This window comes from Cherax quadricarinatus, chromosome 31, assembly GCF_038502225.1.
Source record: "Cherax quadricarinatus isolate ZL_2023a chromosome 31, ASM3850222v1, whole genome shotgun sequence".
Taxonomy (NCBI): Eukaryota; Metazoa; Arthropoda; class Malacostraca; order Decapoda; family Parastacidae; genus Cherax; species Cherax quadricarinatus.
In genome coordinates, this window is record NC_091322.1 from 28,898,341 (window position 1) to 28,913,526 (window position 15,186).

The 15,186-nt window shown below is 39.8% G+C and overlaps 2 protein-coding genes across 2 annotated transcripts in view; one reads left to right on the top strand and one right to left on the bottom strand.

Moving 5' to 3' along the window:
• Positions 1 to 7,949: 7,949 nt before the first annotated feature.
• LOC128696660 (uncharacterized) lies at positions 7,950 to 14,098 on the top strand. Its single transcript, XM_053787989.2, has 3 exons — positions 7,950 to 10,414; positions 11,047 to 11,259; positions 12,535 to 14,098. Exons 1-3 carry the CDS (start codon positions 8,664 to 8,666, stop codon positions 12,788 to 12,790), a joined length of 2,220 nt encoding a protein of 739 aa, XP_053643964.2. The 5' UTR covers positions 7,950 to 8,663; the 3' UTR covers positions 12,791 to 14,098.
• LOC128696721 (dnaJ homolog subfamily B member 12) overlaps positions 11,255 to 15,186 on the bottom strand; it is a 61,528-nt gene continuing 57,596 nt past the window's right edge. The window contains exon 8 of the transcript XR_008408198.2: positions 11,255 to 11,785. The gene's annotated coding sequence lies outside the window, so the exon portion shown is untranslated. The remainder of the gene's footprint in view (positions 11,786 to 15,186) is intronic.

Sequence of the window (15,186 nt, forward strand, 5' to 3'; positions counted from 1 at the left end):
AAAAATTCCTAGTGGATATTTCTTATTTTCCAATGCTGTGTAAAGCAGATCTAGCATTTTTATAATTGCATCGTTAGTGCTTTTATTTTCCTGAATCCAAATTGGCAGGGGTGGAGTATGTTTTGTGACATTATGAATGAATATAGTCTCCTGTGCACGAGTTTCTCAAAGATTTTGGATAGCAATGGTAAGTTTGATATTGGCCTATAGTTGTTTAAATCTGTAGGGTCACCACCTTTATGTATTGGTGTAACCCTTGCCGTCTTGAGTAGTTTCGGGAAGGTGCTAGTCTCTAGTGACTTGTTAAAAAGCAATGAGATAGTGACTGTGATGTTACATAATTTATCTTCTTCTAGCCCACTATAAAAATTAATTACTGGAATATTGTTAGTGTCTTCCTGTGTAAAAACTGAGAAAAAATAATTATTAAATTATTATTATTATTATAATCAAAAAGAAGCGCTAAGCCACAAGGACTATACAGCAATAATTATTAAAAATCGAGCACATTTCATTCTCTTTGTCAGTAAGGTGCCCATAGTTATTTTTAAGGGGACCTATCTTATCTCTAACTTTTGTTCTATAGACCTGGAAAAAACTTTTTGGGTTAGTTTTAGAATCCCTAGCAACTTGAATTTCATAGTCCCTTTTAGCTTTTCTTATCCCCTTTTTAATGTCCCTCTTAATGTCAATATACTGATTCATAAGATGACCCTCACCTCTTTTGATACGCCTATAAATTCCTTTCTTATGCCCTAGTAGATATTTGAGCCTATTATTCATCCATTTTGGGTGATTTCTATTTGATCTAATTTCTTTATATGGGATAAACGTTCTTTGAGCAGCATGTATAGTGTTCAGAAAACTTGTCATATTGATAGCTCACTTCGTTACCCCAGTCAACAGATGATAAGTGTTCTCTAGCCCATCGTAATCTGCTAAGCGAAAATCTGGGACTGTTATTGAGTTATCGCTACTATCGTACTTCCATTCAATACTAAATGTAATTGATTTATGGTCGCTAGCACCCAGTTTGTGGTCGCTAGCACCCAGCGCCTGTGGGGGGATGGAAGGTATTCAGGATTAATTCAGGGCACTGGAGAACAGATCCAAGTCCCTAGATCAAAAGCCCTCACCAGCATCAAGGAACCTTCCTTGAGGGGTCCTATACCCACAAGTTTCTGCTGCATACTCACATTGCATTCTTAAATCTACCCCATACCTCTAAAATATATTTAGTTGGATTAGGCTAAATTAATTTCGCTTGTTATAATAAGGTTAGGTAAGTTTTCTAAGGTTCTTTTGGTAGAAAATAATTAACTTTTACATTAACATAAATGAAAAAATGTATCTTCAAACGTATAAGAGAAAATTTTAGAAATGACTTAATTTTAAATGAGTTCTTGCTAATTGACCAGTTTTAACTATTCGGCACGACACACACACACATACACACACACACACACATATATATATATAGGGAAGTACCTGGAGTTTACCTGGAGAGAGTTTCGGGGGTCAACGCCCCCGCGGCCCGGTCTGTGACCAGGCCTCCTGGTGGATCAGCGCCTGATCAACCAGGCTGTTGCTGCTGGCTGCACGCAAACCAACGTACGAGCCACAGCCCGGCTGATCAGGAACTGACTTTAGGTGCTTGTCCAGTGCCAGCTTGAAGACTGCCAGGGGTCTGTTGGTAATCCCCCTTATGTGTGCTGGGAGGCAGTTGAACAGTCTCGGGCCCCTGACACTTATTGTATGGTCTCTTAACGTGCTAGTGACACCCCTGCTTTTCATTGGGGGGATGGTGCATCGTCTGCCAAGTCTTTTGCTTTCGTAGTGAGTGATTTTCGTGTGCAAGTTCGGTGCTAGTCCCTCTAGGATTTTCCAGGTGTATATAATCATGTATCTCTCCCTCCTGCGTTCCAGGGAATACAGGTTTAGAAACCTCAAGCGCTCCCAGTAATTGAGGTGTTTTATCTCCGTTATGCGCGCCGTGAAGGTTCTCTGTACATTTTCTAGGTCGGCAATTTCACCTGCCTTGAAAGGTGCTGTTAGAGTGCAGCAATATTCCAGCCTAGATAGAACAAGTGACCTGAAGAGTGTCATCATGGGCTTGGCCTCCCTAGTTTTGAAGGTTCTCATTATCCATCCTGTCATTTTTCTAGCAGATGCGATTGATACAATGTTATGGTCCTTGAAGGTGAGATCCTCCGACATAATCACTCCCAGGTCTTTGACGTTGGTGTTTCGCTCTATTTCGTGGCCAGAATTTGTTTTGTACTCTGATGAAGATTTAATTTCCTCATGTTTACCATATCTGAGTAATTGAAATTTCTCATCGTTGAACTTCATATTGTTTTCTGCAGCCCACTGAAAGATTTGGTTGATGTCCGCCTGGAGCCTTGCAGTGTCTGCAGTGGAAGACACTGTCATGCAGATTCGGGTGTCATCTGCAAAGGAAGACACGGTGCTGTGGCTGACATCCTTGTCTATGTCGGATATGAGGATGAGGAACAAGATGGGAGCTAGTACTGTGCCTTGTGGAACAGAGCTTTTCACCGTAGCTGCCTCGGACTTTACTCTGTTGACGACTACTCTCTGTGTTCTGTTAGTGAGGAAATTATAGATCCATCGACCGACTTTTCCTGTTATTCCTTTAGCGCGCATTTTGTGCGCTATTACGCCATGGTCACACTTGTCGAAGGCTTTTGCAAAGTCTGTATATATTACATCTGCATTCTTTTTGTCTTCTATAGCTGGAATGGGGACCCTCATCCTCAGAGAAGACAATAAACGTACCTCAGGGAAAACTCAAGGTTCTCCCTGGAGCTGTTTGAATATTTTCTTCTCCTATCAACCCCTATATTTTATATTCTATGTGAACATTTATTAATAAACAGAATACATTTACAGAAAAACATAAACATGAATACAATAGTACAATGTATTAAAGATCACGAATTTTCTCCAGCTCCTCCGAGGCCGTACGCGAGCCAAGTATGCAACATGCATTTCCCCTTTGGATGGCCACGCTGAGGTGCTGGAACACGAAAGTGGCTGCCCTTGGGTTCCTGGTGGTGTCGACGAGCCTGGAACCCAATTCGTTAAGGAAACGTGTGGCATTTTTTCCCCAGGATCCCAAGGTCTCTGATCCCACTGGGACAAATTGATACTGTTGGCTTATGTCCCTGTACTTGCTGATCTTGTACTCCTCCCTGTGGTCAGCAGCTCCTCCCTGTCGCCCCATACTGTGATGGATATAGGTGTCAGCTAGTGTGGACACACAGGTATAGTCGCATGCTAAGAGCTTGCCATTCTTCCAAGGATAGTTGGTGATCCCATTGGGGCAGTTTGCTGGGTTGTGGGTATTGTTGGCTGCTAGTGATCGGGGCTCCCTCTCAGCTGGGCATCCAGCTGTAGCAAGGGTTCTCTTAATGATGTCGTTGACCTCATTGTGTCTTGCATGCCAGCCCTTGGTTTTGGAACAGTTAAGACCATGTAGACCGTATTGGTCTGCTTGCGCTTCGCCGCAAATACTTGTATATTCTGTGTGAATTGGGGCAGCGAGGTGCAGAGCCACTGCAATAAGGAGGGTCTTAGGGTCGAGTCGCGTTCCCATTGCCGATATGGGAACTGTTTGGACTTAGTCCCCGGAGTGAGGTGCACTCACAGCCTGGAGACGGGAGGTTTCCCTTCCTGATGTTGTGACCCTGAGCATGTTGGCAAGCACCTTTTCAGCGATCGGGCCATCCCAGCTTGACTGTGAGCCAGTGCTGCACTAGGGTTTGGTGCTGGAGCAGCAAGTCTTCCATTCAGTGATGGCACTGGCATAGCTAGGGTCTTGTATTCCTGCTGAGTCACTGAGGATATCAGGAAGAATTTGTCTTATCAACTCGTTTGATGCTATGGAAGAGGATAGGAAAGCTGGTAGAGCAATCTGGGTCTGTGTACTCCTAGCCCCCCCAAGCCTGACCGGAAGTGAGGCTTGCAACCACTGTCCATCTTCAAGGGAAAGATTCAATACACTCTCTAGCATGGTCTTAAGGAGAGTCATATTCCTCGAGTTTTGGACTGCTGAAGGCTGGGGAGCATCTCAGAAAGTAGGTAAGTTTTGGGATTGACAGGCACCTGGTGAGTAGGTAGAAGGCTTCGTGTGTGTCAATGTCTTTCATCCTGCTTTCCATCGTCCGGAGGTCTGAGACTTTTATGTTCATATGTTTTATATATATATATATATATATATATATATATATATACTTATCTTGGCTTATATCATCTTATATATATTTGTGTATGCAATATTTAAATGAGTTCTTGCTAATTGACCAGTTTTACATATTCGGCACGACATATATATATATATATATATATATACACTAGACAAAACATTCACAAAAATATGATACAAAGTAAAACAACATAGGTAACTCAGAGCAACATCTCGAATACTTCGTCCAGCTCCCCAGCGGTAGGCCGCATGCCCAGAATGCTGCAGGCATTTCCTCTCTGGATCGCAACACTGAGTCTCTGAAAGAGGAAGCTGGTCGCCCTGTGGTCCTTGGTTTCTATGATGAGCTTTTCACCTAGCTCTTTGAGGAACTTTAGAGCACACTTGCCCCATGCTCCAAGGGTCTCCGACCCTATTGGAATGAAGTTATAGCAAGGGGGAAGGTCTTCATATTTGCGGATCTTCTGAGTCTCCCTGTGGCTGGCAGCTCCACCCCCTTTCACTACGGAGTATGGCAAATAGGTGTCTGCCAATGTGGCGGCACATGTGTAGTCCCAGGCAATCTGCTTTCCATCCTTCATATATTATATTATATATATATATATATATATATATATATATATATATATATATATATATATATATATATATATATATATATATATATATATATATATATATATATATATATATATATATATATATATATATATATATATATATATATATATATTATGTATGCCTGAGCTTGTTACCACCTGCAGCTCATAAGACTGCCATCCCCACGAGCCCCTTTGAGGCGGGGTAGATGGCAGACCAAAGAGGCCTAGCTTCTCCCTACGAGCCCCGTGAGGGCGGGGAATGTGGCTAGGCCTGGGGACAGTTGGTCCCAAAGATGAGGGGGGTATTTGTGCCTCCTCCTATGGGAGACTTACGTCTCAAGATACTCCCCAGATAGAGAGCCAAGGCCGGGTCACCACTACTTGGGAAAGACCCGCGCCAGGAGAATACCGGCGAATATATATATATATATATATATATATATATATATATATATATATATATATATATATATATATATATATATATATATATATATATATATATATATATATATATATATATATATATATATATATATAATATATATATATATAGCTGAGGAACTTTTAAAGGGTAAGGAAGAAAGGGAGGCGGTAATTTCATGCCCTGGCCAGGGAGGTATACCATCTTTTAGGAGTGAAGAAGAGCAGAATGTAAGTGTGGTGGAGGTACGTGAGGCATTACGTAGAATGAAAGGGGGTAAAGCAGCTGGAACTGATGGGATCATGACAGTTCTGTTAAAAGCAGGGGGGGATATAGTGTTGGAGTGGTTGGTACTTTTGTTTTAATAAATGTATGAAAGTGGGGAAGGTACCTAGGGATTGGCAGAGAGCATGTATAGTCCCTTTATATAAAGGGAAAGGGGACAAAAGAGATTGTAAAAATTATAGAGGAATAAGTTTACTGAGTATACCAGGAAAAGTATACGGTAGGGTTATAATTGAAAGAATTAGAGGTAAGACAGAATGTAGGATTGCGGATGAGCAGGGAGGCTTCAGAGTGGGTAGGGGATGTGTAGATCAAGTGTTTACATTGAAGCATATATGTGAACAGTATTTAGATAAAGGTAGGGAAGTTTTTATTGCATTTATGGATTTAGAAAAGGCATATGATAGAGTGGATAGAGGAGCAATGTGGCAGATGTTGCAAGTACTATATGGAATAGGTGGTAAGTTACTAAATGCTGTAAAGAGTTTTTATGAGGATAGTGAGGCTCAGGTTAGGGTGTGTAGAAGAGAGGGAGAATACTTCCCGGTAAAAGTAGGTCTTAGACAGGGATGTGTAATGTCACCATGGTTGTTTAATATATTTATAGATGGGGTTGTAAAAGAAGTAAATGCTAGGGTGTCCGGGAGAGGGGTGGGATTAAATTATGGGGAATCAAATTCAAAATGGGAACTGACACAGTTACTTTTTGCTGATGATACTGTGCTTATGGGAGATTCTAAAGAAAAATTGGAAAGGTTAGTGGATGAGTTTGAGAATGTGTGTAAAGGTAGAAAGTTGAAAGTGAACATAGAAAAGAGTAAGGTGATGAGGGTATCAAATGATTTAGATGAAGAAAAATTGGATATCAAATTGGGGAGGAGGAGTATGGAAGAAGTGAATATTTTCAGATACTTGGGAGTTGACGTGTCGGCGGATGGATTTATGAAGGATGAGGTTAATCATAGAATTGATGAGGGAAAAAAGGCGAGTGGTGCGTTGAGGTATATGTGGAGTCAAAAAAACGTTACCTATGGAGGCAAAGAAGGGAATGTATGAAAGTATAGTAGTACCAACACTCTTATATGGATGTGAAGCTTGGGTGGTAAATGCAGCAGCGAGGAGACGGTTGGAGGCAGTGGAGATGTCCTGTCTAAGGGCAATGTGTGGTGTAAATATTATGCAGAAAATTCGGAGTGTGGAAATTAGGAGAAGGTGTGGAGTTAATAAAAGCATTAGTCAGAGGGCAGAAGAGGGGTTGTTGAGGTGGTATGGTCATTTAGAGAGAATGGATCAAAGTAGAATGACATGGAAAGCATATAAATCTATAGGGGAAGGAAGGGGGGGTAGGGGTCATCCTCGAAAGGGTTGGAAAGAGGGGGTAAAGGAGGTTTTGTGGGCTAGGGGCTTGGACTTCCAGCAAGTGTGCATGAGCGTATTAGATAGGAGTGAATGGAGGCGAATGATACTTGGGACCTGACGATCTGTTGGAGTGTGAGCAGGGTAATATTTAGTGAAGGGATTCAGGGAAACCGGTTATTTTCATATAGTCGGACTTGAGTCCTGGAAATGGTTAGTACAATGCCTGCACTTTAAAGGAGGGGTTTGGGATATTGGCAGTTTGGAGGGATATGTTGTGTATCTTTATACATATATGCTTCTGAACTGTTGTATTCTGAGCACCTCTGCAAAAGCAGTGATAATGTGTGAGTGTGGTGAAAGTGTTGAATGATGATGAAAGTATTTTCTTTTTGGGGATTTTCTTTCTTTTTTGGGTCACCCTGCCTCGGTGGGAGACGGCCGACTTGTTGAAAAAAAAAAAAAAAATATATATATATATATATGCTGGAAGGCATGCCTGCCTTCCAGCAGGCATGCGTGAGCGTGTTTGATAGGAGTGAATGGAGACAAATGGTTTTTAATACTTGACGTGCTGTTGGAGTGTGAGCAAAGTAACATTTATGAAGGGATTCAGGGAAACCGGCAGGCCGGACTTGAGTCCTGGAGATGGGAAGTACAGTGCCTGCACTCTGAAGGAGGGGTGTTAATGTTGCAGTTTAAAAACTGTAGTGTAAAGCACCCTTCTGGCAAGACAGTGATGGAGTGAATGATGGTGAAAGTTTTTCTTTTTCGGGCCACCCTGCCTTGGTGGGATTCGGCCAGTGTGATAATAAAAAAAAAATATATATATATATATATATATATCGAAGCTTATAATTTTATTTGCTACTGTTGATATTATTGTTTCCGCAGCTTATTTTGCTGCTACTGCTGTTATTAATAGTCTTAATGCAGTCAATTGTATTGCTACTGCTGTTATTAGTATTACTGCTGCTGTTACTACAATTGCAACTGTTGTTACTAGTGATGCTACTGCTGTCACCAGCATTGCCACCGTTGTTATTGAAGCACGTCCGTGTTGCTACTGTTATCACTACTGTTGCTACTGTTATCAGTACTGTTGTTAGATACACCAAGCAGCTGCTAAGTGAAACATTGTTAAGGCTTCTTTCCTCGGTTGTTGTGTAGAGGACACTTGTAGGTGTTCTCTCCACCTCAACCAGCAGTCACCGCTGCAACAGCCCACTGCACAACACTCGCCACCCAACTACATCTCTGTGCATGTCTCTCGACTTGTTAATTCAGTACTGTGAAGTACCGGACGAGTATAAGGGAAAGTGTTGCTACTTTGGACGGGTGTTTGAGAAAGTGTTGCTACTTTGGACGGGTGTTTGGGGAAGCGTTGCTACTTTGGACGGGTGTTTGGGGAAGTGTTGCTACTTTGGACGGGTGTTTGGGGAAGTGTTGCTACTTTGGACGGGTGTTTGGGGAAGTGTTGCTACTTTGGACGGGTGTTTGCTACTCTTAGTGATTTACGTACTGTTTAAAAAAAATAGCACGGTGAGAAATGATAAATATATAAGATAAGGATAAATTAAAAATAATGCACATAAACATAGTACTATAAAATTTATTAAACTATTTAAGTATTTGGTTCCTTATCGCACTCTCAGTATCGGAAGATATTCAACAGTATGACTGAAAACCAATAATCAGCAAATGAAATAAAATACAAAATATATTAATTTACATTAGTTGTGTGTGACAATTCACAAACAAAATTCAGATGTTTGGGTTTCTGGAGTTGGTAGAGGCAATGGAGAGAGGCGCTGGGGAAGGTGGACATGGTCCCACGCTAGAAAAAAGGCAATTATGCAAAACTAAAATAGAAAATGCAGCCTGTGTGACAGAGCAAGATTTAAATATGAACCCTGACAGTGAAAACCACCCATCCATACCAACTACACAAGGTTTAAAGTGCAAGGCAGAGGAGTTTACATTGCCCAATGGGACAGCAGATGAACCCAACTCTGAAATAAGAACGAGAGAGAGAAGGGACACCTCAACGAGGAACCAGAGGCGACCTTGTGGGACGCTCCTACATGACGATGGACACATGGTAGGACAGAACAGTGCTGTAGGTGGAGATAAAGTAGAAGCAAAACTTGAGAAAGCCACGGTAGGAGAAACTATACTGGGAAAGACAATAGCAGAAAAGGTAAAGAGGCGAAGATATGTTATATATAGAACAGCCAACCATGGACATCGACAGACATTACCAGCATATCAGTTTCTTGGTAATAATCAAAGTTTTCATGATGCAAAGGAAAGTGAATATAGCAAGCTAGGGGGCTGGAGGGGTGTGTCTGGCGAAAATTATCTTCAGTGTCAGAAACAGTTTTTACCTGAACTCAGGAAATTTCAAAACACTGGTCAAATATTTGCTTTTCATTGCCAAAATCAACAGCTTCCACACAATGAGCATAATTTTCAAAACAAGTGTCAACAGCTTATATCAGACGAGAGGGAATTCCAATATGACAACACAGATCATGTGCTGTATGATCATCATGGTCTTTACAAACACCAGCATTACTCTGGTCGCCATCAGGAATGTATTGTGGGTACGGGGCAATGTTCTCCAGTCAAGAAAGATAAAATAATGGATGACCTTGATGAAAGCTGCACGAGCGAGTCTAAAAACACCAACAAGCGTAAATTTCCTCACGTGAATCTAGAGGTTCCTAAAGTTGCTGTCTCAGGAGATCCTTGTTATTCATATTCCAAAAATTTTCCTCTTGAAACTGCTTTTCACCAGAGTACCAGACATTGTGCTCCACAGGACACCCAGTCTGATGCTGCAAGTCACTCGGGAAGATCTTCAAAACACCTCAGGTTGGGACACAACGAGATCCATCAAAGAATTAAACCTTTCATGAACAATCACTTCTTCAATACTGCTACACTTATCAAATCAGGCTCCTCAAAAAATGACAGTCTCAGACACACAACTGATGGCTGGATACGAGGATATAATGGTGAGAGTGAACTAGGCTGGGATTTTGAGGACGATCCTTGGAAGGGCGGTAGAAACTCGAGTGTGTTCAGAGACTGGAGTTGTGACATGACTGTTGGTGCAGAAGCAAACACAGACTTTCACGATGATACGCAGGAAATCCAGAGAACAAATGGACGACATACCAACAACCTGGCCTCGAGTCAATATAATGTACAACAGCAACACACTGGGTGTAACATCTTGCCCACCTTGCATCAGTATCATGTGAAACAGGAACACACTGGGTACAAAACTTCACAGAAAATGAGCCACAAAAATAGATGTTGCAGCTCCCACACCATTGATGAAGCCAGAAATAGCCTCGGAGAGACGGCAGAGGAAAGCGAGAAATTTAATAGAGGGAGACAGTATAAGGTTGTGGTGGTGGGTATTGATGCAGAAATGAAGAGAGTCCGACAGGAAGTCAACTCAACACAACATAAATCACGCAACACTTCACAAGGCCTGCCTACTTTCACGTAAGTCATCTCAAACTGTTTTTAATGTTGATTCTATAGTAGTTATTAAAAAATAAATATAAAATACAGTGGTACCTCAGGATACGAACAGCTCAAAACTTGAACAATTATGTTAGTGTATTTTTTGGGGTCTGAAATGGATTAATCTAATTTACATTATTCCTTTTGGGAAAAAATTCGTTTGGTATTGGCACTTGAACAGCCTTCTGGAACGAATTTTAAGTTTGTATCCCAAGGTACCAAGGTAACACTTTTGCTTGGACTGACATACAAGGCAGAGGGGGGTTGGGGTTGTAGGCTGTTGAGAATACTTTTCAAATTGCAGAGTAAAACACATCTACATTATAAAGTTCATTGAATAGTAAGAAATAAGGCCAACATTTTCACTCTAGTAAGAGACCCATTTGAAGCGAGACCATCACTCACCTACTGTTTGATGTAAAATATTTGTGTTATTTCTGTTTCATGATTCATTCTAAAAGATTAAACCATAGTCTGCATATGATTGTCTCATTAGACATGATTAGGCTTTGTAGAGTTGGATGTATATAAGGAGGTAAAATTCAGTTAATCTACAGAAATTTAACAGAGTTCGTCAGATATGTTTTGAACATTGTGTTGTACTCCTGCAGCTGTGAGTTACGTAAAGTGAGGTCCCAAGGGGTGGCCTCTCAGACACGCTACCATCGTCTCCATGCACCAACCAGACCCTACCCTTGCTGTCACTGTCCCTCCAGGTTCAACCAGCTTGTCCACCTCCAGATACACCAGAGGACTCATACTGGAGAGAAGCCTTTCTGTTGTCACACTTGCGGCTCCAGATTTAACAGAAAAGACAGGTTAAAGTATGTCTGATTGGTTTTATTAGTGAGAATATGTATCAGAATGCTTTCCTATATTATTATCTGATAATATAAATATTTTGTGAAGGGATTCAGGGAAACCAGTTAGCAGGATTAGTCCTGGAAATGGGAAGTACAATGCCTGCACTTTAAAGGAGGGGTTTGGGATATTGGCAGTTTGGAGAGACTTCTAAACTCTCGTATCTGAGTGCCTCTGCAAAGACTGATTATGTATGAGTGATGGTGAAAGTGTTGAATGATGATGAAAGTATTCTTTCTTTTTGGGTCACCCTGCCTCGGTGGGAAAAGGGTCATGTTAAAAAAAAAAAGTGTGTGTGTCTGTGCTTGTTTTAGGGACCCTCAGCCTTGGAGACAAGAATAAAAATAATTCTGGGAAATGTGGAGGTATGACTCTGTAGTTGTCATACAGCACCTGGGTAATGGGAAGTTATCAGGTTGTGTCTAGGGTATAGGAGAGTAACGTCAGTTCCTTAGATCATGAGCTTTTCATTAGTTGCAAGACACACACCTGGAAGGAAAAAATCATTACAAGAAATATCATGAATCTAATTAATTTCTTTCATTTAAATCATTACTTTCAACACTATTATTACTCTCATAATTAGTAATACTTTTTTTAATTATACTTGAGTAGCATACTTTTCAAGCAAGAGGTTGGTGTGTGTAAGATATTATTAAATTATTAGGGATCATCCAGCACCTAGGGAATGAAAGATAAACAGGTTTGATTTGCAGAAATGGAGGGCAGCTGCAATTCTTTTGATCAAGAGCCCTTCAGCAGCATCAAGGCATCACCTGATAAGTAAGACACATGTGCAACACTAAGAATCTTTATTGATGAAACATTTTACCTGCACTGCACACTTCATCAGTCAAATACAGAGATGAATCACACTCTTAAAAGACATCAGCACTGGTGGAAGATGAAGCAGGCAAAGTGAAGAGGCAGTTTGATGTAATCAGTCCATCAGCTGTGGTGCAAGGCATCCCTTCTCTTTAAGGGTGTAGTGTGAGAGCAGATTCCATTTCACCATGTGCATGTACTGTCATGGTACTTTTTCTTATGTCTGCAACTTCATATGCAGGTGCCATGAGAGGATTCACACAGGAAAGAAACCCTACCTACATCTACAGTGTAAGAGCAACTTTTGTTACCACCACCCTCAGACCTCTCCTCGATATCCACACACACACACACACACACACGTGCAGGCTCTGTTACTCCACTGTCACTTAATGCTCCACCTTTATTTGCAGGTGCCATGAGAGGATTCACACAGGAGAGAAACCCTATCCATGTCCTCAGTGTGAAAGCAGCTTCCAAACGGTTACCTCCCTCAGAGTCCACCTCCATACCCACAATCCTCAAACACACTATACCTGCAGGATCTGTCATGCCATTTTCACCCATCTCTCCACCTTCACTGCCCACTGGAGGATGCATGACTGTGGTTCAGACCTGTCTGCAAATGATTGTACTGACAAGGCTAAAGAAGGCCCTATCAGTAAATAGGTATTTAGTTGTTAAGTTTACTGCTGTAAGTCTCTAAATTGAACATCATAATAAAGGCACCTTCAAGGGATGTGCCTTGATGCCGGTAAAAGGTTTTTAATTCAAAGAACTGGACTCATCCTTCCCTTCCATGGATCAAACCTGAATGCCTCCCATTTCCCAAGTACTGAATGACTTAAACAGATTTAGAACTTAACAACTCTAACTACTACACTGCACAGTTAGTAATAATATTTATGCTTAATACAATACAATAAATGGATTTATAATACTGTAATAAAGAATAAAAAAGGAACATTATACAACTAACCTACATTTAAGAAATACTTTTAACATTTCGGTTCAACTTGGACTATTAACAAGCCCCACTTATTAATGGTCCAAGTCGGACTGAAACACTGTCATAAGTTTTAGTTTCTTAATTGCAAGTTATTTGTGCATAGTACTGTAATACATATATTAAACAAAGCTCCTGAATAATTATAGTCACAGGGAGGAACTAAACCCATAGGTCATACAGAGCCTGAGGGATAGAAAGCAATCAGTTATGATCCAAGGGGAGGTAAAGTTTCAATTCTTTGGAACATGAATCCTTCACAAGCCTCAAAAAAACTGTCTTGAAGGGACAGTTTCTAAAAAATATATCTCAGTATCATTTTTACGTTGAGTTTTATCTCCTGAACAATAGTGATGATACAAACAAGAATGGTTCCTCCCCTAATTTTTTTATACGTATAGTATTCAAAAGGAAACACTACTCTAGTAGTTCAGACATTGCCTCTTCTTGTTATATTCATGAAAAGCAGTGAACCTACAGCCTGGGTGATCAAATGCTACACAGGCCAAATACACTAAGGAATCTGAAATAATCATATTTAATCCACGTAAAAGGGTAGCCCCTGTCTCTGATCAAAAGACCTTCATTAGCATCAAGACAATCCCTTGAAGGAAGGGCAGGTTGCAGATGATGCTACAAGAGACAGTGTGTATTAAGTGTAGGACCATCGCAGATGACTGACTTATAATGAACACGTATGTCATACAAAATCAGACAAAACTGATTGGTCCTGGGGGCACAATATCACCACCTTGCTGATTAATGCCTCATATGCTGTAACACTAAGTACATACTGTATGGCGGAAGACAGTAAAGAGCAATGATTTCATTCTTTTTATTATTCACTGATAATGAGGGTATAATACTATATTTTAAATGTTTAGACAATATACATAATTATACAAATACTGAGTACTCAACTGTACAAAATGCACTTTATCCTAACAGTCCTGTGTAGTTATATATACTGTATATATATAAAATATATATATATATATATATATATATATATATATATATATATATATATATATATATATATATATATATATATATATATATATATAATTTATTTCAAGATATTTGCTGTACTAATATATACATTTTGGGTACATACATAGTATGCTAAACAATTAACACCGATAATATCAACAAGGAAAAATATTTAAAATAAAAAATTATAAAAACTACAGTATGTTCAGTTTTAATAGATGGCAGCACCCGCACTGGACTTGGGTGTCCCAGCATAAGTTATCACGCAGTTCCCATAGATTTAACACTGTCAACATCCAATGGAATTGTTATTTTTCTGAGATACCTAATTATGCAAGTTGAAAAGACTAAGTGTAAGCTTCTTACACATCATTAATATATATGAATCTATAACCACAATGGAAATACTATACTGCACATACCAATGCAAAAATGGCTTATTCTAAAATGGTGTAAGTGCATAACAAACAAAATTGCAATTATAATATCAAAGGATAATGCCTATACTCTTTCCCCAACAGTTACAATTCAAACAATCCACATTAAATTCATTACAACTATACCTGCTCTACACACTGTAGGTACATGAAACCAGATTTTAAAATTTTATGACGGACAAGTTTTTAATATGTAGTGGTAGAAGAATTATATACAAACAGTGATACATCAATAACCATCACACTGTTGTGCAATGTCAACTCTGGAGGATAGGAGCCAAGTCGGGCCTATGTCTTGGTGTAAACATCTTCACCATTTGCCACGTCTCAACTACATGGCTTGCAAAATTTGCAGCTAAATCTTAATGGTTTAATGTGGGGTAACAGTCACCATATGTACAAAATCTCAAATACAGTTTAAGTCAAAAATGTAAATTCAGAAATACAGATTTCAAAACTGAAGCAATAAAATATGTCAAAAATACTTAAATATTAAAACTCATCTGATACTACCTGTTGTTATTAACAGCCAGCCTCCCATAAAGAAACAAGAACATTATAAAAATATGTGTGTGCTTACTAAAATACTACTACTACTACTACTACTAATAATAATAATAATAATAATA

Excerpts from the sequence above, each read along its gene's own strand:
- LOC128696660 (XM_053787989.2), top strand. The coding sequence starts at position 8,664 with ATGTTTGGGTTTCTGGAGTTGGTAGAGGCAATGGAGAGAGGCGCTGGG. Across the intron at positions 10,415-11,046 it reads CAAGGCCTGCCTACTTTCAC|CTGTGAGTTACGTAAAGTGA; the intron begins GTAAGTCATCTC and ends GTACTCCTGCAG. Across the intron at positions 11,260-12,534 it reads AACAGAAAAGACAGGTTAAA|GTGCCATGAGAGGATTCACA; the intron begins GTATGTCTGATT and ends CTTTATTTGCAG.